The sequence below is a fragment of the Hemicordylus capensis genome, chromosome 6 (genome assembly GCF_027244095.1).
Source record: "Hemicordylus capensis ecotype Gifberg chromosome 6, rHemCap1.1.pri, whole genome shotgun sequence".
NCBI lineage: Eukaryota > Metazoa > Chordata > Lepidosauria > Squamata > Cordylidae > Hemicordylus > Hemicordylus capensis.
In genome coordinates, this window is record NC_069662.1 from 43,162,541 (window position 1) to 43,185,497 (window position 22,957).

Sequence of the window (22,957 nt, forward strand, 5' to 3'; positions counted from 1 at the left end):
TCATTTAGCGATGCACTGGAAAAAGAACTGTGTCGCCTGCAATGGAGGAACAGCTGTATAGTGCCTGGCAAACCACATTAATGAATAAGCTGACCTTTTACAAACATCAATGGGAAGGAACAAATCAGACAAGACAGTTGCTACTTGATCAATTGCTTATTGTATACTGAAATCATAATAGACTTAATGAAAATGTCCAAGGAGACATTTTGTCAATAGTTTAATATTTGTATTAATGAGGTTCAGTTTAGATTCATGATAGTTGCTTTTTCTTTTTTAAAAAACACACAAACATTTGCAAGAGCAAACATGCACTTGAAACCTTGCAGGGGGAAACCACTTTGGAGGGGAGGAAACAGTGGGTGGGGAAGGGATTAAGCCTCTCTCTCCCACCAATTCTCCACTCTAAATTCACCTCACCTCTACTCCAGAGATAGCCCTTTAAAATGAAAGGCATCAGGGACTGTTTCACACAATGTTATGTACTGTAATACATAGTTAGCCCCTTATGGTTCAACTCTTATTGCCTGGTGGCAGACGGACAAGCAGACCCAATGTGTGTCCAACTGATTGCTAAGTAAATAATGCTGTTTAAAAAAGAAAATGTTAGAGTAAATAGATATCTCAGTAGAGAATAAGTTGTGCTTGTCTCAGACTTTGTGGGTATAAACCTGTTGGAAAGGGAACATTTGGCCAGAGAAGGATTCAGGGGCCATACTATCAAGTGAATGAAGTGGCTGGGGGCAACAGCTCATATTTAGGGGTTAAAATGTGCAGACATTCAGACAAAATATAATCTACAAAGTGAATCTTCCCATACAGGAATCCCATTTTGTATGGGATTCCCACACAGGAATCACATTTCCCAGTTTCTTAGTGGATTTATTACCATTCTAGAACCTACTTCTCACAAAAAGCAGAAAGCCCATCACCCAGTTTTATATGCCACTCCCACAGGGTTTCTCAAGGGTTTCTTAGTCACAATGGCTGACTAAGGCCAGATGAGGGCCATTGACTTGTATGACAATGTCTGTGCTGTGGCCACACCTGCGGCCACCATGCACCTCCTGCAGCCACAGCTGTGAAGACAAATTTGCACACCACTACACTAGAGCCCCTTCTTACATCTTCCCTTTCCTACCTCAAGTTCGGCAATGATCCTGTCTTCGTCATCGTCATCTTTTATGGCAGAGGCAATGATGGGGGGTGTGGAGGCAGGCCTGGCGACCTCTGACACAGTCCTCCTCAGTTTCACCTGTGGCTTCTGGGTCTCCAGCTCTTCTGATTCAGCTTTCTGGAATCACAAGTGAGGGAGAGATAAGTTGGGAGGGAGGGATTGGGTTGTGATAGGAAAGAAGCGAAAGGAAGGGGAGAGGAGTGGGGGGAGAGAAAGGGACAAGTTAGTCCACTGGGTGTCTCCAGCCTGATACCTGCCCTCTCCTCTTCATGGGGATGAAGGGGTTGCATACCTTCATGAAACTGGATTCCTTTTTGCTGGTGACAATCACCTCCCCTGTGCGAGTGGTCGTGAGACCATGGGAGGATGGGAAACTCCGCCGAGGTGGAGGTGGGGGAGGAGACTTGGAGGGCTTCTCAGTCCGATATCTGGGCACCGTCAACTCATCTAGGGAGACAACAAAGTTAGCATTAGGAATCGTAGCTTTCACTCATGGCACAGGTGGTGTTATTTATCGTCAGCTTGCTGACCTTCAGCCATTTTCTCAAAAGGACTCTGTTATCTTCTCAGAGAGATGGAATAGCAGAAGCTGCGATTAGCTGCCTGGAACCAGTGATAATCAAAAAGGTCTCCAAGGGGTGAGGAACCAATCTCAGTAACCCATGGGTTCCCGAAAAGGGTGCTAGTATGCCTAAGGTTGCTTGAGGATACCCGGAGCCCTCCCAAGGTTGCAGCTTGCCTTCCCAAGCTGCAGCTGTGCTTCTCATAAGCAGTCTTATTGAAATTAATGAGAGGAATTTACTTAAAATGGAAGCAACTTCAAAAGGTTTATTTCAATGGGAGTACTCATGAGTAACTTGGTCTGGATGCAAGCTAGTGACTGGAGTGACCTGTCTTGTAACATTTAAATATATGTGTGTGTACACACACACACATATACACACACACAAAATCTCTATAGGGGGTACCTGAGCTGAAGGTTTGTGACAAAAGAGGTACACTTGTTAAAAAAGTTTGGGAGCTCCTGTAGTAACTGATAGAGACCAATGTCCGAAACTCTAATATGTGGAGGCTGCACCAAGAACTGGCTCTCATAATAAATCCACTATGCTCCATAACATCCTAACCAAAACCTACCTAGATCAAGTTATGATTCTTTTCATCCCAACATATTATGATTGATCGATTGATCGATCGATTGATATACCACCCTTCCAAGAATGGCTCAGGGCAGTTTACATCAAAATAAAAACAATCAAAATCAATTAACAATTAAAATCAAAACTATAAAAGCAGCATAAAACCAATTAGCAGTCAAAATATTTAAACAGTTAAAAACCCTGGAGGACCAGGCCGATCATTTACAACAGTTTAAAAACCCTGGAAGGCCAGACCAAACAGATAGGTTTTAAGGGCTCTCCCCTGAAGGCCAATAATGAACTCAGATTACGGATTTCTGCTGAACATGATGGTCAGCAACTGTTCCTGGGGGTAGGATAACCACTCAGAGATTTGCTTTACATTTAAATCTCCTTCTACATGACAGCCAGTGTGGCAGCCAATGAAGTGGGGAAAGGGAGGCGCAGTCAAAAACTGATGCCAAGTGGTGACCAAAGAGCAGGGGACTGCCCGCCTCATGTTTTGACCAGTGCGGGACATGAGGTGGTGGAGGTGGGGAGCAGCTCTGCCAGCAGAACCACCCAGGTGCAGCTGGTGAATGGCCAGAGGCGATGGTGCATGGGAGTTGGCAGGAATTTTTCTTGTTATGGGGGGAGTATGCACTCCTTCTCCTGCAACAAGAAAAATAAAAGCACCTGCTGCTCAATCCAGCCATGAACCTGGGGTGAGGGTGCAGTCAACTGCCCCCTTTGCCCTTCCTGCAGACGCCCATGCCTGGTTGCTGATGTTAGCCATCTATGCAGGGTGCTGCTGTCAGTCGGCAACTGCGCAACTACCTCATGCTGACTGCTGCATCTACTACTGACCGGTGTCTTCCACTAATAAGGACACTGTGTCAGGGGTCCAACCCCTGACTGCATCCCCTGCTCTGCTGGCAGGTAGGAAGGAGGCCAGCAAATGCCCACCTAGCCTGGCTGGCGAGAAGAGACAAGTAACCCAGCAACAGTTCTCCACCTTACACGAGGCCAGAGGAGCAGGAAGTTGGGCTAACGTGTTGTCCCATGCCTATCTGTTGCCATGGCAACACCTGGGGCACTGACGGGGGCAGCTTGCCAATAAGCCCCTGTGGGGGTGGGGGCAAGGGGGAGTAATGCAAGACTGAGGGGTGGGGTGAAGGGCAGATATTTAGGGAGGGACAGAAGAGAGTCTGATGAGGAGGAAGAGACAGCTGAGGGTTGTGCCCCTGGGAGAGGAGACAACCAAGGGAATCAGTCAACCTAGCATGAAGGAGGAAGACCTGGGTGCCTGACAAGCCCCCCCCCCCACACACACACCGCTTTTCCTTTCTGAGGTCTCCAATGGTGAGGGAGATGCCATGCACTGCTCAGTGGCAGTGGTCAAGTATTCCCTTCCACTCCACATCACTGGCCATTCAGTGTAAAAAAAATTCTCACTTTGTCTGTCAGCCAAGCTTATACTGTTCTGCTGACCAGGCAAAGGTAGAAGGCCAGGCTCCAAGTACTCATAGCAAGCCTGGCCAGTCCAGAGGCTTCATACTGCCTGCAAATGGTAAGGCCCATGGTTGCACGCCTCTATTTCTTTTTATGCCTGTAGAGGGCTCTGAAATCTCAGCACATCGATCCAGGAAGCTCACTAGGCTAGGTTCCTGCTTTAGGCCATGAAGTTCCTGGTTCAAGTCCCTGAGGGACCCTGTACCACATTCTGCATGCGCATGGTGCAACTGCACAATCCAGAAATGCACAAAGATCATCTACTAAGGAGACAGAAGATGGGAAGGGTGACTTATATAATGTAGATGGTGAACTGGGATAGTGAGGTATTCTCAGTTGTGTAGGACTATAACCTGCCCTCACAAACACGCATGCCAAGTCCCACAAAGGGTGTCTATCTCTGCCATTCTGCACCTGCCGTACCTGATCCCCGGCGACCATTGGGGTCCATTTTGGCCGTGGTCTTCTGTGCATGCTGGGGCTTGGCAGGCTTGTGCTCAGGGGTGGAGGCAGCACTCCCACTGCTAGAGGTCTGCTTGTGCTTGGCTGCAAACTCCAAGTCAGGGATTGCCTTCATCAGCTCGGCTTGGGTCTCTTCCAGGAGGCGATTAATATCCTTAGCGCTGTACTGGGTCAAGGCTGCCCGCTTCTCCTCCCAATCTCGTTCTGCTGCCTGTAAAGCAGGGCAAAATTAACTGTAATGCTGACTACTCCGGAGCAGGGCCCCACAGCCAAGTACCTGATTTCTACAATGAGAGGTGACAGAGCTCAAGTTTCTGACATTGAAGCCTTTCCCTCAAAGATGGGTGATGAGGCTGACACGGAATAAGGAGTGCTTCCACTTTTAGGATAGGGAGCAGGAAGTCCTGGGATTTCTGCCCCTTTGTTACCCAGCAATTGTGAGTTTGGAGAGGAAGGCCCGCCTCCAAGCCATACTATGGTGGCATCCCCTCCACTGGTTCTTGCCCTCTCAACAGAATCCATAGGCTGACATGCTAACTAACAAAGTGCTGGTGCTCCACGAGATGTCCCAGTATTACTGCAGGCGCATTTGACTAATTTGGCACTTGTGCACGGGTGTGTGAATTTAAATAGCCTCCCCTTCCCACAGAAGTCCTCTGTGTCACCTAAAAAATGTCCCCTCTCTGAGTACACTTTCTCTACTTTACTTCCCCTTTGTCAGAATGATAGTCTCATGTTTTATTCTCTCACCTAAGAGACAGTCTTCCTCTGCCTACTCCCCTTCCTGATGCAGTAAGCAGCTAGACATGTAGGCCTTTCCTATCTCTCTGATGTATTTCCTAAATAAACTACTTTACTTAGAACTTTAACTCCATGTCTCCAGACTATGGCTCGGTTCAGATGTAACAGGAAACCAGAAGTCTCTTCACTTTCCTAACCTGGACAACCAAATTCAAGGAAATGGAGTTTGTGGGGGAAAGCGACCCATGGTTTCCCTCACCAAACTCCACTCTGGGCCCCTGTGATGGTGGTCTTCCAACAAACCTTTGGTCAGAGCAGAGTTTCACTCCCACAAACTCAATTTCTCGGTGCCAGCATTACATCCGAATGCTGGCACTGCAATTTGGGCCCCATGGAATTGGAGTTGAGGGAGGAAGCTCCCCACTCATTCTGGCCTAATTGGCTGTGTGGGCTGTTCTTCAGGAAAGAAGGAAGCCTACACAGCCAGCTCCCCCACCTCTCTGAGTCTCGCTAACTGCAGAGAGGCAGATCTCCCCAACGTTTGGATGTGCAAATTGATTCAGGTACAAATCAATCTGTACACAAATCTTGCTGATTTAGGTGATTTGGAGACAAAACAAATCACCCCTGTGGTCCATTGGCTAGATTCGGGTACAAATCAAATCACGCCTGATTCTATTCAAATCGATTTGAGATTCATATCCCTCATATTAATTTCCCCAGATTCCCAGCTTTCATTTATTTTTATTTTTAAAAAAATCTAAGCTCTAGCCCTTGTAGAAGTGGAGTTATGGAGCAAAATGTGTGGTCACTATTTTTCAAATATTTAGATTCTTTGGTGTATAATAACTTTCCCTCAATGAATCCCTATGAGGATTCATTACACACTTTCATTTCTTCTGTTCATTTTGACTGTCTTTTCGACAGTGCCAACTGTCATGTGTCAACTACACCCCACTCCCACCTGCAAGGCAGTTTATGTTCTAGGGTTTTTCCCCCAGTGTTTAGGCTCTTTGGTGTCTAATAACCTTTCCTCATAATGAATCCCTATGAGCATTCATTACACACCAAAGAGTCTAAACACCTCAAAAATCCCTAAAATATAAACTGAGTACCCAGTGGCTTGTGGGTTGCAGGGCAGTTGGAACATGGGATGCCACTAATTCCCCATCCCCACCTGCAAAGCAGTGGGGTCAAATTGAACAGAAGAAATGAAGGTGTGTAATGAAGACACAAAAGAATCTAAACACTTCAAAAATACCAAAAAAAATAAACTGAGTACTCCAGTGTGTGTGTGTGGGGGGGGGGAGGGTGTAGTTTTGATCCTAAAAATTAAAATGTGTACCCCACTGCCTTGCAGGTGTGTGTGTGTGTGTGTGAGAGAGAGAGAGAGAGAGAGAGAGAGAGAGAGAGAGAGAGAGTCGGCACATGGCAGTTGACAGTTGGCACTGTCCAGTGACAGTCAAAACGAACAGAAGAAATGAAGGTGTGCAATGAATCCTCATAGGGATTCATTATGAGGAAAAGTTATTATACACCAAAGAATCCAAACACTTGAAAAACAATGACCGCGCATTTTGCTCCATAATTCCACTTCTACAAGGGCTAGAGCTTAGCTTTTTTAAAAAAAGAAAGCCGGGGATCTGTTTTAGGGTTAGGATTTGGCAAATTCAAATCCCCACTGTTTTCTCTGGAGGAAATGTTCAAAATCAGTAAAAACTAAAAAATTCATTAAAAATCAACCAGGTGTCCACCTACCTTGAAATTTGGCTGGTATGTGTCACCCATGGGGCCCTACCCAACCCCCAAACTTGGTGCCCCTAGGACCTTGTCAATTGGTCTGAATTGGTCCAAACCTGAATCAAATCTGGGGTGATTTGGAGGGTGTTGATTTGGATACAAAACAAATCAGGGGTGATTTGTTTTGGGCACAAATGGAATTAAAAAAATTGATTTGTGCACATCCCTATCCCAATGTTCAAATGTGGATGAGAAAGCAGGGCGAGGGTGCAGAACCGTGGGCCCACTGGACCTGTGGTTCCATGTTATGTCTGATCCAGGTCAATATTAATTAGCAGTGCTCTCATTACTTGTGCGCTTCTGTTGTGAGTGGGACAGTTAAGCAAATTTCTCAAAATCTCTAGCGATGAGCAGTTAGGGGCAACGTACAGCCCAGTCCAACAAGTATTTCTTCTAGTGAGCCAACAAAAAGGACTGATTAGAAGGAGGACCCACCCCGCTGTCATCAGCCCAAATGTGGTTTACCAGAACTCCCCTCACCCTGGCTCTCACCACCCACAGGTGCCTGATAATTGTTCTGGGATGGGAGCAAATGAAGAGTGGGAGGGAGCGAGGGACACATGAAGGAGAAACACTTCCTTCTCTCCTTACCCTCTATTCTCCCCTATCCTCTCAGTTGTTTCAGGAAGCATGAAGGAGAGGGCGGGAGGAGGCTGACAATTTATGATAAATAATAAATAAATTATTGTCATTATTTTAATAAATAAATAATTGTTATTTTATGAATAAATTATCAATACAGTATCATTTATCAAAATTTATTCTAATAAATAATTATCATTATTGATGATAAATAATGAAAAAATAATAAATTTGGGTGTCAAACAACACCCACTGAGGCAGAGATGGCCCTACCATTGGAAAAAACGAGGTGGTGGATTTAGGTGGGAGGCAGAGAGATATGAACCAAGAGGCTCAGTCCACAGGAGAGTTCTGCTGTGGAAAAAGGAAAGGTTGTGCTGTCGAGTCGGTGTTGACTCCTGGCAACCACAGAGCCATGTGCTTTTCTTGGTAGAATACAGGAGGGTTTACCATTGCCTTCTACTGCGAAGTATGAGATGATGCCTTTCAGCACCTTCCTATATCACTGCTGGCCAATATAGGAGTTTCCCATATTCTGGGAAACACACCAGCGGGGATTCGAACCAACAGCCTCCTCTCTAGGCAGCTTGCTTTCCCACTGTGTCATCAGGTGGCTCCTCTGCTGTGAAAGCCCCACTGAAATGAACGTGACTTTCACAAGAGATGGTAGCACCCTTGCACAGCTCCTGTTCATCTCCATGGGATATGAGCAGGAGAACTACCTAGTGGATCATGCCCTGTGCCAGTTAAAGGGAATTATTAATTGAAATTAATTTTCCATCTCATGCACCCAAATGTCTTGGGCCAACCCTGGATTTTGTCTGAGGGCTTGTAGCTGGCAATTAGTCCTTCATACAAAAGTTCAGTTTCCCAGGCCCGATTCCTTTCTCACATAGCAAATATAAAATGTTCTCACCTCCACAGACACTGATCGGTCCACGCTCCTCTTACTGGGGGTATCAGAGCCTGTCTGGGTCTTGACAGCAACCATCTCTGAACCCCGGGATGGGTTGCTGCCCTTGGACAGGTGGCTCTGCCCTTGACTTTGCCCATAGCTGGTGGTGCCCAGGCTATCGGTGGAAGCAGTGAGATCGTGGAAGTTCATCGGCGGGCTCATGGGTACCTCGAAATCCAAGGTCCTGCTGAAGTCACTTTCCGGCTCTACCTTCTTTGGAGACTGACTGAGAAGGTTACTGGATGAGTCCCAGACACCCTCGTCTACTTGCCTGCCAAGAAGAGGGCATGAGCGGTCAAGAGCAGGTCAAGGGGTCTACTGGGGAAGCCCACATGCGGGGAAGCCCACACAAAACGTGCTGCTGTGTTTGTTTGCCTAGAAGGTCCTTTATTAAGGCTGCACATGAATGTGCCTGAAGAGCAGCATTAACAACAACATGATGGCTAGGTTTGGAGGTCAGCAGGGGCAAGAGAAGCCATGGCCATTGGGAAGCAGCAAATGTGGGTGCAATGGCAATAATGGTGGTGGAACCCTGCTCAGTGGGAGGGGCCTTAGGGATCCAGGGGCAGGGCTCAAAGAAATGCCCCCATTGCATTAGCCAGTCTGAAGATACTGAACACAGTTTCTGCTTGGGAAGCTAAGCAGGTCTGGTTCTGGCTAGTACCTGGAAGGAAGACCACCTGGGGACCCCATGAACAGTATTCTGAGTTGCTTGGGTACCCCATGAGATAAGCATGTAAAACTATGAAAGACATTCTGAAAGGAAGTCGTGAGCACTGGGGGAGGGACTAATATCCCAGCCGATCAGGTCCCAAGAGAAATAGCAAGGCTTCCTCTCACTCAGAAGGGGCTCACTCACTTGCGGACTTGCGCCAGCGTGTCGGTCACTGCCTTGCACCGCTTGAATAGGCCGTCCAGCCGGTGCGGCTCTTCCTTGAGGAACTTCACGGCCTCCACCTCTACACGGAGGACCACACGCATTTTGCTCTGCAGGCTGGGAAAATTAGCTGCAATGCCAGGGACGGGCAGAGAGGGAAGGGAGAGGCATGGGGGTCAGAGCAGGCCCAAGGAAGGCTTTCACCTGGGGGGAAAGGGAGGCATGGAGCCGAGAAGGGAAGCAGGCGGGTGGGATGGCGAGGCTCAGGTGAGTGAGAAGTGAGGCCTCTCCTGGCCGTTACTGCTACTCGGTCTTGGAGGAACAACTGCATCCCTCCCACTATGCAAACACCCACCACAGCATCTCTCCCCACCCCTCCCCACCCCATCCCACCCACTCCCAAGAGCCCAGCCACCCTGTTATAAGCAGGTAAGCACTTGTATGTTGTTCATTAACTGAGAACGTGAGGAAGATTTACAAAGCCACAGCTGCTTCACTCTCAGTGGTGCCGTATGTGTGTGACGATTTGCTTCATGTTTTCATGAGGCCTAGCAACCTAATCAAAAATAAATGATAATAAAATACCCTTGGGGTTTTTTTTTAAACCAAGAATGATGAGGCTTGAAGGTTTGGGGAGTAGGTAAGGAGATGGGGCTACACTGAGGGCAAGATCAATATGACCGAATCCCACTGTTCATAACCATTGTAAATTCACACACAAAGCAAACCGCAGAGTACAGGAGACATCAGTTCTCAGGAATGGCTGTCAGACTCAAACCTGGAAAGTACTAGGCCCAGCCCATCATGGACCTCCAGATATGTCTGCACCAACTGCCCACCCTTTATTGCTTTTGTTTTACCCTCCACTATACTTCTCTACTTCTGGCATTCTCTTAAATACCAGAAACAAAGGGAAGGTTCTGACTAGGGATGTGCAAAACATTTCAACCGCAAAACAGGTTGTTTCAAGCTCAAACGGGACATTTCAAGTTTTCCGAGCTCGAAACAAAATGCTCTTAAAATAAAGGGCCTGTTTTGAGCTCAAAACAAAGCGACCCCACTTTGAGTGTCTTGAGTGCCATTTTGGAGGGCTGTTTTTCTGGGGAGAGCTGGTCTACCAATTGAGGTCAGTGGGTAGACCAGGCCTCCACTCCAGACATAGTACGTCAGCCTGTCACAGAGGACTGGTCTAGCCACCATGTGAGGCAGGCAGACCAGGCCTTCGCCCTGGATTTAGCACACTGGCCTGCCTGGTAAATCAGATAGATCCGTTCTCTGAGGCAGGCCAACATGCTAAGTCTGGGGCGAAGGCCTGGTCTATCTGCCAACCCTAACTGGTAGGCCAGCTCTCCCTAGGAAAGCCACCTGCCAAAATGGCACTGAAAACACTCAAAATGTCTTGATTTTGTTTTGTTGAAACATCTGGTTTGGCTACTGTTTTGATGAAACGTTTCAAGCATTTTGCGTTTCGTTTTGAACTTGAAATGAAACGAAAAATCCATCTGGTGCATATCTCTAGTTCAGACTATCACCAGCTGGTCTGAACAAGAGTAAGAATTTAGGAAAATATCAGGATGCAAGAGTGTGCACTCCCAGTGGGTGAGAAGTCTGAACCTGCCCAAGTCTGGTTCATGCACTGCATTACTGACATTGCAGGCTGCAGCTATATCTGGCAGACTTGGGGAGGGGAGGGGGGATCCCCATAATGCACTGCACACTTGCGCGGTACCTTATTGGAGCTCCGGGGGGGGGGTGTGACGCACGGCATTGCATCCTGGTACTTCGACCATCGGAACTGCTGGCAGCACCTGGTGCTCATCTGGGCGGGCGATGCACCTGTCCAGGGATGGCCAAATGACCATCTGTGGGGAGGAAAGTGCTTTCGGGCTTCCTCCCCACAAACCGGGTAACCCTTTCTCACTGCTTGTGAAAAAAGGCTCTTTGTGTCATGAATGTGCTTTTTTGATATTTACATCCGCAGACTGGGGAAAAGGTCCTTTTTTGGAAAACTGGGATAATTAAGCTCATATTTGGATTTTTACTGAAGACATTCCAGCTGGCTTTGACACTTCCAGTAAATGTCAGCATTTTCCAAAGTTTCCCTCTTGGCATGATTAAAATCTTAAGACTTACTGGGTAAATACCAACAATCACCACGTTTTTGACATTTACCATAATACAATACATGCATCTTCCCTTCAAGATGACTCGGTTGGGTCTCACTGTTTAAAAGCAGCCCTATAAGTTTAGGCTTGTAAATAGTTATTTGCCCCCTCATTCTGTGGTGAGTAAGCACTGCTTACAGGCATCAGGTAGGAAAGGTTTCTGCAATGGGGATGAAAATTATGAAAGTTATCTTCCCCCCACTCCCCCAAGCTTTTGATGTGCCACAAATGACTTACATTCATATGTAATGGTAGGTGGGCTAGTAACATTTGTGAATTTATTTGCAATACTGCTAAAAATGTGCATAGGCAGCTGTGGCCTCTTAAAATACTCTTTCATGAGGGCGGGGGTGAAATTTATAAGGGGGAAGAACTGATAAAGAAATGAAGTGCCTGTTGGTGAGTACTGTAGAAAGGTGGAACCTCCAAAAGGAAAAGGCTCTAATAATGGATGAGGAGCATAAGGGCCACCATGGAGCATTAAAGTTAGTGCGTGTTTTATGTAGTACTAACTTCCACACAACAACAGCTGGAAGTGCAACACTAATTGGAGCTGGACACAAGATGGGATGCAGCTTTTCTTGGGCCAGCTGCGTGAAATTCAGTCAATGCAGATGGACTGTGTGTGTGGTATAAAGGGTGGTTTGTGAGAGAAAGGGACGGGCTTCTGCCTGCCCACAGTTAAGCTTAACTTGGGGCATTTCCAGACAGGGAAACATTCCATTTGAAAATGGAAGGTATTTGCATTATTGACTCCCTGTCCAAATTATGTAGCTCCTTTTCACGTGATATATTAGCATTTATTGACTTGTTGTTCACACTGCTTACTTCTTCCGTGTGCTGTTATGCAGTGTCAGCTGCCAGCCAATGCAGCCATTTGAAAATTAAACTTCTTTTAAAGTAGTGTCAAAAGAGACCATTTTCATCACTTTCACCACAAGTGACCAGCAGATGGCACTGAGTAATAGTGCATGGAGGAAAGTAAGCAGTGTGAATAGAGGGTAGATAAACGCTAATGCTTTGTGTGAAAGGGCTCGACACAATATGGACAGATCAAAGCAAACACCTTCGGTTTTCAAATGGAATATTTCCCTGTCGGGAAATGTCCTTAGAAATATAAGCTGGTTTGAAACTGGGGACTCTGGTATCAGGACCAGAAGCCATACTCTTGGTCTCATTGTAGCAGCTTGCAAGAGTAGAGAGCTATGCTTCAGTGATACCACGGTTGACAGCCAAAGGGTAACATGACAGATCAGAATGGGGTATGCCATGTGATACGAGGGGTCAACAGAGTTTGCCCCCTGCTCCTATAAAGCTGTTCACACCTGCTTGGCTCCTGAGCAGGCTCCGAATGAGCTGTTCTCAGACAGCTTGCACCTGTTTACCTGCCTGTCTGCAGTGCTTTCTGGCTCACCTGCTGGCTTCCTTCCAGATCACCAGCCCTAACAGCATTATCAGCACAGCAGGCCACAAAAACAGAGACCAGGATAGTACCAGGTGCCCTGCAGCACAGGCAGCTGAAGGCAGGGCAGCGCTAGTGTGGTCAAATTGTCCAGATGGCTCAGGCAAGGGGGCCAAACGACTTGCTACAGGAGAAGACAGGCAACAAAAGCAACCCCCCAACAACCCCCTCATTCTCCAGCTTGCTAGCTAATCTTGATTTGAAGTGGATAAATTCCTTCCTGAATCCAAATCTGGCAAGTTCTCCTTCAGAGACCTTCATGGGCGCACATTCAAAGGCACTTAATATGGATCCGTTATCTCTTAACGCAGATTTAAGTTCATACTCATAATAGTTGAGCAATGACAAAAGGATGGAATTTCCCTCTTTCCCCATGAATGTTTGTCGGGGGTAGAGAAAATAATCTATCTTGTATTACTGAGAGCATGAATCAGAGGGAGATGTTCCTATTCTGGATTAATTGACCCACAGTAGAATGCAGTCTTTCACTTCTACTTCTGCCCCATTTGTGTGCACTCTCGTTTGCTGCCTGCCTTGAATCCTTGAAAGAGAAACCCTACCAACTGTGCAAAGGGATGTTAAAACTGTCTCTGTGTCTTCTATTGAGCAGGGTGTCTTCACCCTGTCTTCTGATTAGCAGAGTGATAGTGTCTGTCCCTGTTCAACCCAATGCAGTGTCTATAGGCTGATGCTGCTAGTGTCTGCCTTGCATTCCTTTTTCATTGTAAGCCCCTTTCCATCTGGGAACAATTTTCTCATTCTTTTTGCTATATAAACTGCTTTGAGATTTTGTGTGTGGAAAAGTGGTGTATAAACATTCTCTCTCTATATATAAATAAATACATAAATAAATGCTCCCATTTTTGTTTACAAAGGTCCAGATATGAAATGGGATTGTTACTGTGTGATGCCAAGTGACAAGATAACCATCTCCAGGCTTTTGTATAGCTTGACGTTTGCTTAATGGCCTCAGTGGCTGGTGGCTACTAACTACTGGGCAAACCCTGCTTGCTTGAATGGGGCTTAATAGCAATTTGCAATTGCAACTGTGAACATAGACTAGGGATGTGCCTGAATCGATTCAGCGCCTCATTAGAGAGGCGCTGAAATGATTCGGGTGGCCTCATCCGACCGAAACATTTCGGTGAGGGGCAAGCAGAAGCAGTAGCTTTAAGAATAAGGCACACAGGTCCTTACCTGCTCCTCCTCCGCCCCACCGCTGTTCCGGTTGCGGTGCTGTCCTTCCCAAAAGGCTGCGTGCAGCTGCATCGTGGTGGTGGCACGCACAAGGCTGCCGCACATCCAAGATGCTACTTTGAAGAGTGCTTGCCTGCCCCCTTCTTTCAGCTCCATGCTTACTCGGTGTGTATATTTGCAAAGAAACAGGTGTTACAAAAAGGCCATCCATCTTTTTAATGGCATTTTATAAAAATAAGGAGAGCTGCAGTTCTCTCTTGATAAGGAAAATGACTCTGCAAAAGGCTGCTCTCTGGAGCTTCCTATAGAGAGGAGAAACAAATGCATCTAAATGAAGTGGGGGGGGGCACTGAGGAAGATCTCTAGCTCAGTGACAAGAAACTGTTGGAGGGGGGTGAGAGAGGAGGAGAAGGGAAGGCCAAGAACTCGCCTCCCTAGGAGGAGGCAAAGGGGAACAAAGCATGAACTGTCATGTTAGATCAGTTGGCGTCCCCAGAATATGCTCAGACAGCGAGCAGCAGGGCAAACGGGGACACGGGCAGGCGAGCATCATGCAGGGGACCTCCACATGCTTACGTTTCTGTGGCTGTGCGGTTGGCTGTGTATGTAAGTCGCATAAACATTAGCATCCGTACCCGTCATGTAAGCACACAGGGATGGTGCACACATCCCGTGGAGTTACAACTATTTAAAAAATCTGGTTGTCTTTTTTGATATTGCATTTACTTTTATATGCCAATTTTTAAAGAATATGTTGTTCTGGAAAATTAACTAACAATAAATAAATAAATAAATAAATAAATTTTAAAAATGCCACCAGCATCAACACAGCTGAGTGGTATGGGGAAAATGAAGGGGGGCAGTTGGAATTATTCATGACCATTAGGCGAATGCTGACCAGGTATCAACACACAATACTGTGCACATATTCACTTGTTAAGCCAATCCTTGGCAACATTAGCAACATTGGCAATGGAGAATTTTAACACTCCCTTGCTTTCTTATCAGGTACAGAAGTGTCGCAAAATTTTTCCCATTGGTTGGAAGGAAGACATAGATGAAAAAGTGGCCATGTGCACTCTGTGGCAAGCTACCACTTGGTAAATCGTTATTACCTCCTCTCCCCGCCCCCCCTCCCCCCGCCGGCCCCACTGCTAAAATTCATCCATTGAATAATAAATAAGTAATTGGCAGGAAGACAAACAGAAAGTAGCACTTTCCCCATCCAAGGTATAAATCAGCCTATGGGACTGATTGCCATAGCATGCTGTGATAGCCATTAGCATCATTTGCTCTGAAAAAAGGAGGACAGCTGGTCTATTGACTGATGGAGGATGTCCAGTCAGTAGCAGCTATTGCCTATAATAACTTGGAGCAGGAATATCTCTGGCAACCAGATGCTGATGATAAGCCACAGGAGATACACTTTCTGCCTCCATCGTGTCCTGCTTGTGAGCTTCCCAGGGACTCTGGCTGGTCAGTGTTGGAAATTATGGACCTTTGGTCTGAGCCAGCATCACAGGTCATGTGTGCTTATCCTATATAATAAAAGCCCTGTGTGTGATCCCGTGCGCCCGTGTCTTTTTCGGCAGTTCTGAGCATGCGCGGAGCGCATGCTCAGAACTGCTGAAAAAGATATGGCCGCCCAGACACGGGCGGCCATCTTTTCCAAAGTTTAAGGACAGACCGTGTTGTGTTTAGGGACAGACCAAAACGGCCCATTTAAGTGGCCCTGCGGCCACCACCGCTGACTGGCCGCCCTCCCTCCAAGCTGATAATTGCACAAAAAACCCCGCCCCCACATTTAAGGGCCAAAACGGCCCATGAAAATGCCCCCGCGGCTATCGCCGCCAACCGCCCTCCCGCCCTCCCAGCTGCCGAGACCTCCTTACCCGTACCCGATCTCTTCTGCCCGAGGCCACGTCCTTTAATCGATTGCATTAGCAACGTAGAGAAGGAGAGAGGCACTCGCATGCAGAGCTCCTCACTCCTTAAAGCCTCTTCCCGTACTGGCGTTTTGGCCGCAAAGTTAGGCGTCCTTTGCGACCAAAGCGCCAGTACGGGAAGAGGCTTTAAGGAGTGAGGAGCTCAGCATGCGAGCTCCTCTCTTCTTCTCTACGTTGCTAATGCAATCGATTAAAGGACGTGGCCCCGGGCAGAAGAGGTCTCGGCAGCTGGGAGGGCGGGCGGTTGGTCGGCGGCGACAGCCGCGGGGGCATGTTCATGGGCCGTTTTGGCCCTTAAACGTGGGGGTGGTGGGTTTTTCTGCAAATATCAGCTTGGAGGGCGGGCGGCCGGTTGGCGGCGATGGCCACGGGGGCATTTCAATGGGCCATTTTAGCCCTTAAACGTGAGGGGGGGGGAGAGGAGGACTCAGCCAGCTGGGAGGGCGGGCTGCCAGAACACACACAGTTCCACAAGCACAAACCAAGTTCCCAGCAAGCCCAGCTCATAGAGCGGACTGCAGCTGCCATTTCCTCACCCTTTCCCCGGCCAACCAATCACATATTGAGGAATTCCGCCCCCCTCCAAACTAAGGGCGGGAAAACAGCCTGCATAAATAAGAAACACTTAAAAGCGAAAATAAAAGGCTAGCGCCCGTTATTATAACGGGCTTAAAAATACTAGTGACTAATATCTTGGAAAAGCCCATAGTTCCCTGGGGCCTTTAGAAAAAGGCTGTTCATAATATGTGTGACAAACAATGCAAAATCTGCACCCAAAAACACACCCTCAAAATTTTACAGTCAAGAATTCACACTGCTTCAAGTACAACATGCATAGGAAAGTTGTCCAAAGCACACTCTAAACCTGGTATTTTAAATCTGGACTGGCAGAATTTGGAAATCATTTCGGCATGGTGGCGGTGGTGGCAAAAAGAAAGATAAAACTAAGAAGTGGTGGAAGAGTGTGAGGTAAACATGGCTGAGGGCTATGAAAGTGGGATGCAGATAATGGAATCACAGAATCATTGCTGGAGGTCAACAAGACAGGACCATCATCCAGCAGCAACCCATGCACAGATCAAATAATGTGATGGGGGGAAACTCTGTTCCCAAAACAGGAAAGGTAGATTTCTGCAGAGACACTGTATATTTCTCAAACTCCTCTCTGCAATAAATACAAGGTCTAGAAACTTCCTTTTTAAAAAAAAATCCTCACACACTCAAATTCTGTGCCAAATACTGCAGCCCAGGAGAAACTCTCTTCCAACCCAGTCACATATCTCCCACCCCCTCTCACCCTTCAGCTCCATCAACGTATCTCCCAGCTGCTTGAGCACCAGAAATTTCTCCTCCAGTTCTTGTGTGGAGATAAGGCGGTGATTGTGGGTCAAGTCTTTCTGGATCTTCTCCACCGATTTCTCCATGTCGCTGCAGACACACACAAACAAGATCACACAGAGTTCAGAGAGAGAGAAAATATGAGGGTAGGTGGGTAACTCTCTCTCTACAAAAAACAGAGGAGGAAAAGACTATACAACACCTATTAACTTTACCATTTTTAAAATCTAAACATCCTCTCTGTTGGCCTTCACTTCCTACTGTCTCTCCTCTTTCCAGCCATTTGAAAATGCTTCTGCTAAACTATTAAGATCATTTCACACAGGGGATCACTTCACACAGGCATGTGCTTGACTGTAAGAATGTGTGATGTGTGAGTGGTAGGTTCATGCACTGCGACATTTCAACAGTCAAGCACACTAAGTCCACTAAAATCAATGGGAGTAAGCCTGCTTAACTCGGGGGCTATTCTCACGATCGGCAAAGATCGGGCTAGGAGAGCCTAGCCCAATTTTTGCCGATCGTATTAAACCACTGGGCTTGCAGGCGAGCCTGGTGGTTTACAAGCAGGTCACCCGCTTCTGTATTCCTCCCTTTAGCCCGGGTTTGCGGAGCGAGTGCTCCGCAAACCCAGGCTATCTGATCATGAGTAACTGCGGCACGGCTCCGCGCCGTGGTTACTTGTGAGCAGACCCCCGGAGGGGTGGTGAAAATCTGCCTCCCGGCTCCGGGGATCTCCCCAGTATGTCCTGCGTGCTCACGCAAGGCATACTGGCGCTTCCGGGGGCCACATGGCCCCCGAGCTCCCCAGCCCCCGCCAGCTCCGTCACGGAGCTGGCAATTGTGTGGGCAGCTGATCTAGCCACCGAGGGCTCCCTCCCCGCTCACGGTTCTAAACTGGGTCTCACTGATCGTGAGACCCGGCTCTCTGTGTTGGATTGTGGCCTATGTGTGAATGGTGTATGTGTGGTTGTGGGATAAGTCCAATAAATTAAACATCACAGTAGAAAGAAATTGCTGGCCTATCTCTGGCTGTGATCTTTCAATGCAGAAAGTCAACTTGGGGAGAATATGTCCCCAAAATATTCTCTAAAATTTCTCAGGGGAGAATATGAGGGGGGTGGGGTGTTGTTCTGAGGAATATCTATTGAACTTTATTCACCAAAATTCTCATGAGGCTTTATCTGGCATTGCATAATTCTGCCCCCTATCATGATCTTCATTCAAAGGAAGAAAATGAAGAAGAACCAATTGTGGCGACCCACCATTGAGGGGTACATAAAGAACTGAGGCTTCTTGAATCGTTGCTTGCTTTCTATAAAAGAGCAAGAAAATCACTGTACAAGCAGCTGACATAATCTATTTAATTTTATAACCAAGTTTATTAACAACTCTGTGACTTTGTATGTGCTCAGGAAATGTGGACATACAGATTCATAAAAAGCAGAATGGTAGTCTTCCACTCAACACATGGCTCCTGTGCCATGTATGAATTATACATACTGTGTATAATTCATACTGTTTTATAAGCTTTGGCTGATATGCCAACCGCAACCTGACCTGGACAGAGATAGCTTGGCCACAGTTACTCAAGCTCTGGTAACTTCTCACTTAGATTACTGCACTGTATTGTATGTGGGGCTGCCTTTGAAAATGGTCTGAAAAGTGCAGGGCTGTAAGATTATTAACTGAGACTGGATGTTTTGATCATATTACACCAGTGCTTCATCAGCTGCACTAGGTTCCAGTCCATTTCTGGGCCCAATTCAAAGTGCTGGTTTTAACCTTTAAAGCCCTAAATGGCTTGGGACCAGATTATCTGAGGGAGCGCCTTGCCACATATTTCCTGACTCGGACCTAAAGATGTTCTTTGGAGGATCTGCTCCGAGTGCCCCTGCCAAATGAGGTGAAGTGGGTGGCTACTAGGGAAAAGGGTCTTTTCGGTGGTTACACCCCATTTATGGAATAGCTTCCCTAGTGAGGTTCACTTGGCTTCATCACTTTGTACTTTTTGATGCCAGGTGAAGACCTTTTTGTTCACTCAGGCTTTAAAATTTTGATTTTTAAAACTTACTTTAAAGAAAAGTTTTTAAAATGTTTTGTATTGTACAGTTGTCCCTCGCCAACAGTGGGTTTGCCAATCATGGATTTTAGTATCCACGACTGGCAAACTGTCACCCCCCCCCACCCCACCAACCACGATTTGAGTATTCGTGGTTGACGCCATTAAAAAAATTTGACCACTTTTTAGGCCAATTTCTGGGGTTACAGGGTTAATCCAAGGGTCAGGGGTGATTTCAGGGGGTTGGGGAGTGATTTTGGGGTGTTTGGAGCATCATTTCCAGAGTCATGGGGTCATTTCCAGGGGTCAGGGTTTTTGTTCCCGGGGTCAGGAACATTTCCTGGTGGTCAGGGGGGATTTTTAAAAACTTTTGGTTTTTTTCAGGCACTTTGGCACTCATGATTCCCCTTACCCCTTCTCCCATTGAAGTCAATGACTTCCCTACTGCAAATTTGCCAACTGCAAGGGTTTCCAGGAGCAGAACCCATGCGGTTGGCAAGGGACAAATGTATTTTTTTGTTTGTTTGTTTGTTTTGGGGGGGGGTGCATTGTGACTTCATGTGTTATGTGTTTTTGCTTGATGTTTTTATGCTGTATTGTGAGCCGGCAGAGAACAATTTGTTATGGGGCAGCTAACAAATAAAGTGTATTAATTATTAATTAATAACAATATTCAGTAAGAGACCTTACTGAATGAAGGGAGAGACAGAAGAAGGGTTGATGGTGTACTGAATACCTGTTAATAACTCTTCTCTTTGGCTTGCAAAATAACTTTCAGTAGCTCAGGTGCCTTTAGAACTGGAAATTAACATTTTTTGACTAGCTTACAAAAACCAATATATGATTGTGCTCATAAACTTGGTTATAAAATTAAACAGGTTCCATAAGCTGCTTGTGCACCCTTAAAAAAACCCCAGAAGTCTCAATTCATAGCCCCCCACCCCACCCCGACCCCCGCCTCTCCTTAAGGAATGTCATCTATGGACATGTGAATTATTCCTGTGTGAAGAAATTCATGAGCTGAGACTTTGAGAATTAGAGAACAATTCTCCAATTCTTTAAGTGCCCCCAGGTGAAGGATATTCAGAAAAACTCAGTGGTTGAAGAATATTCTCTTCCATGCCTAGCAGAAAGAAATCAACAAGGTTACCCAACAGAAATTGTGGGAATAATGGATGACTTCATCTGCCCTTGAGTTGATTGGGTAAATGCAAATTTGAGTCATGACATTTTTAGATACAATCAATGATTGTGCCTTGGAACAGTTAGCCATTCAACTGTCATGAGGAGAAGCGACTATTGATTTAATGCTAAACTGTGCCCAGAATCTAGTGTGAGCCCAGAAGTCTGACATAGCCATATTTAATTTTAAAAGTGGGGATTGCTCAGAAATGAGGGGATAAGTTTATAGGAAGCTGAAAAGTAGAGCTAGGAAAGTCAAATCCTTTCAGAAATCTTGAAGGTTATAAAACCCCAGTATAATACAGGATCAAATAACATCTATCACAGACTGGAAAAAAGCAGCAAATCCAAGTAAAAAGGTTGCCAGTATAGTTAGGCAAAGCTCAGGAAACTCTAAAAAGGAAGGTGATTTCCAGCACAGTGCAATCCTATGTATGCTTGTTTGGAAGTAAGTCGCAGTGACTTCAGTTGGACTTACTCCCTAGTAAATGTGTTTAGGATTGCAGATATAATTCCAAATGAACTCTTAGCATCTGTCTTCTCTGTGGACAAAGCTGCAAAGGTACACACAACTTTTACATTGTTTTTCAGAAGTGAAAATTCGATCTCAAATAGATGTGACCAAGGACCAGGTTTTAGAACTAACAAGTGGTACAGTCCTGCTCCCTGTGTATGAAGGGCCAGGGCATGGGAGGCAAAGTGTCATGGCGCCTGTTACGTCAAGTGCACAGCAATGCACCATGTCACAGCAACTCAAGGCCCTCTGTACTTCCCTCTGGGCATACAGGACACACGAGATCCCACATACATATCCTTTAATTGTCAGGAGCAGAAATATGTGCTGAGTGCAGAGGGGCCTGCATGGCTTGCTGCTTCCAGAGGAGAAAGAGAGACCTGGAAGCTGGCTTCTGGGGAGGTCCATGGGAGCAGAGAGGCCGCTGCCTTTGTCCATACCTCCTCCACCACTCTGTGATGCAGGCTTGTGACGGAGGCTGTGAGGTAGGCTTGTGGCAGAGGCTTGTGATGGAGGCTAGACAGTGAGGGTTTTCCTCACTGTTCTGCTGCTGTTGATGAATGGCAGGAGAGGGGAGGGTGTAGGTATTTCAATTTAAAGCCAGTCACTACTTTTTCACAAGTTTCCACTGGTTCTTCTTAAAAAGTTATCCAACACCAGAAAACATCCTGACGAACAAAGCACCAGTGCAACAGGATAAGCTTCTGAAAAATTCAGCTAACTCAGCTCCAACCATTCCTGGTTGATACGCTCATTCTGGAAGAGTATTCCATAAACCTTCTTTTGATTTCTATACCAAGTGGTCAACCCACAGTTATTACATCTACTCGTCTTCTTCAACCAAAACAGCACTTTTGTTTTCTGTGTTATCCACCTCAGATATATTAATAAACTAATCTTATATTTGTTTCAGAAAGCATCGTTCTGGCAAGTGAGGAGTTTGGCTTTTTAAAAAAAAAAATAAAATACTGGCTTAAAAAAAAACACCTGCAACATAATATGTAGCTCTGTTTACATTCATTTACTCAAGGATTGTTCGGAGGATGAGCTGAGAGCTTTTGGAATGAATGGGGGAAGGGGCAAAACCAGGCTAACAACTCAGGCCTGGTCCCACCACTACCAGAATTCCCTCTGAGCAATGCTACTAGCAAATGAGGCTGTGAAATTTGTGTGCGTGGATGTGTGCATTTTTGCCTATCACTAGTATTTCCCATCATTTGAGATCTCAAAGATGTGCAAATGTTATGGTTAAATTGTGCCTTTTTTTGATCGCTAAAAATGGAAACTCTGGAAATTTAATTTCCATATACATGTGTGTATGAGAGAGAGAGAGAGAGAGAGAGAGAGAGAGAGAGAGAGATTCTAGCAATTTATGTGTTATTAGCAGCCCAGGAGAAAGTACAAAGAGCAGCAAGGTATTCTGACAGAATTTGTATAGCTTTTGTGCAGGCCAGTCCTATGCATATTTAATATTTTTAAAATGCTGTTATCACCTCTGAACCTTTGAGAAAGAATGAGATATAAATCAATCAAACAAATAACTCTGAAGTAAGTCTCATTGAGCTATGGGGATTTACTCCTAGTAAGTAATTTAGGATTTAAGCCTTAGACTGCTTCATTGAATAATTCTTTATTTCCCCCTTTTCCTTCTTTTTTCATTTGTCCAACTTCCTCCTCTTTTTGTTAATCAAGGCTCATTTTTAATGAGAGGAAACCAGGCTTGCTTTAAGTTGATAAAATATTAGCATTTGTTTGTTGTCACAGCCAGGACTGTATATGTTCATAGATTTAAATTAATAACTAAAAAAAAAAAAACTTATATCCCTTCTCAGTCAGTTTTATTCAAATTGGGGATTTGGTATTACTG

The 22,957-nt window shown here is 46.0% G+C and overlaps 1 protein-coding gene across 23 annotated transcripts in view; it reads right to left on the minus strand.

Moving 5' to 3' along the window:
• The window catches only part of SRCIN1 (SRC kinase signaling inhibitor 1), a 402,584-nt gene that overhangs the window by 53,268 nt on the left and 326,359 nt on the right, over positions 1-22,957 (minus strand). For all 23 annotated transcript variants that reach the window (XM_053259951.1, XM_053259948.1, XM_053259957.1 and 20 more), the window contains 6 exons: positions 17,292-17,422; positions 9,207-9,354; positions 8,309-8,618; positions 4,231-4,480; positions 1,470-1,624; positions 1,142-1,294 (listed from right to left, as the gene is read on the minus strand). In XM_053259951.1, the coding sequence (XP_053115926.1) occupies positions 1,142-1,294; positions 1,470-1,624; positions 4,231-4,480; positions 8,309-8,618; positions 9,207-9,354; positions 17,292-17,422 (1,147 nt within the window). The remainder of the gene's footprint in view (positions 1-1,141; positions 1,295-1,469; positions 1,625-4,230; positions 4,481-8,308; positions 8,619-9,206; positions 9,355-17,291; positions 17,423-22,957) is intronic.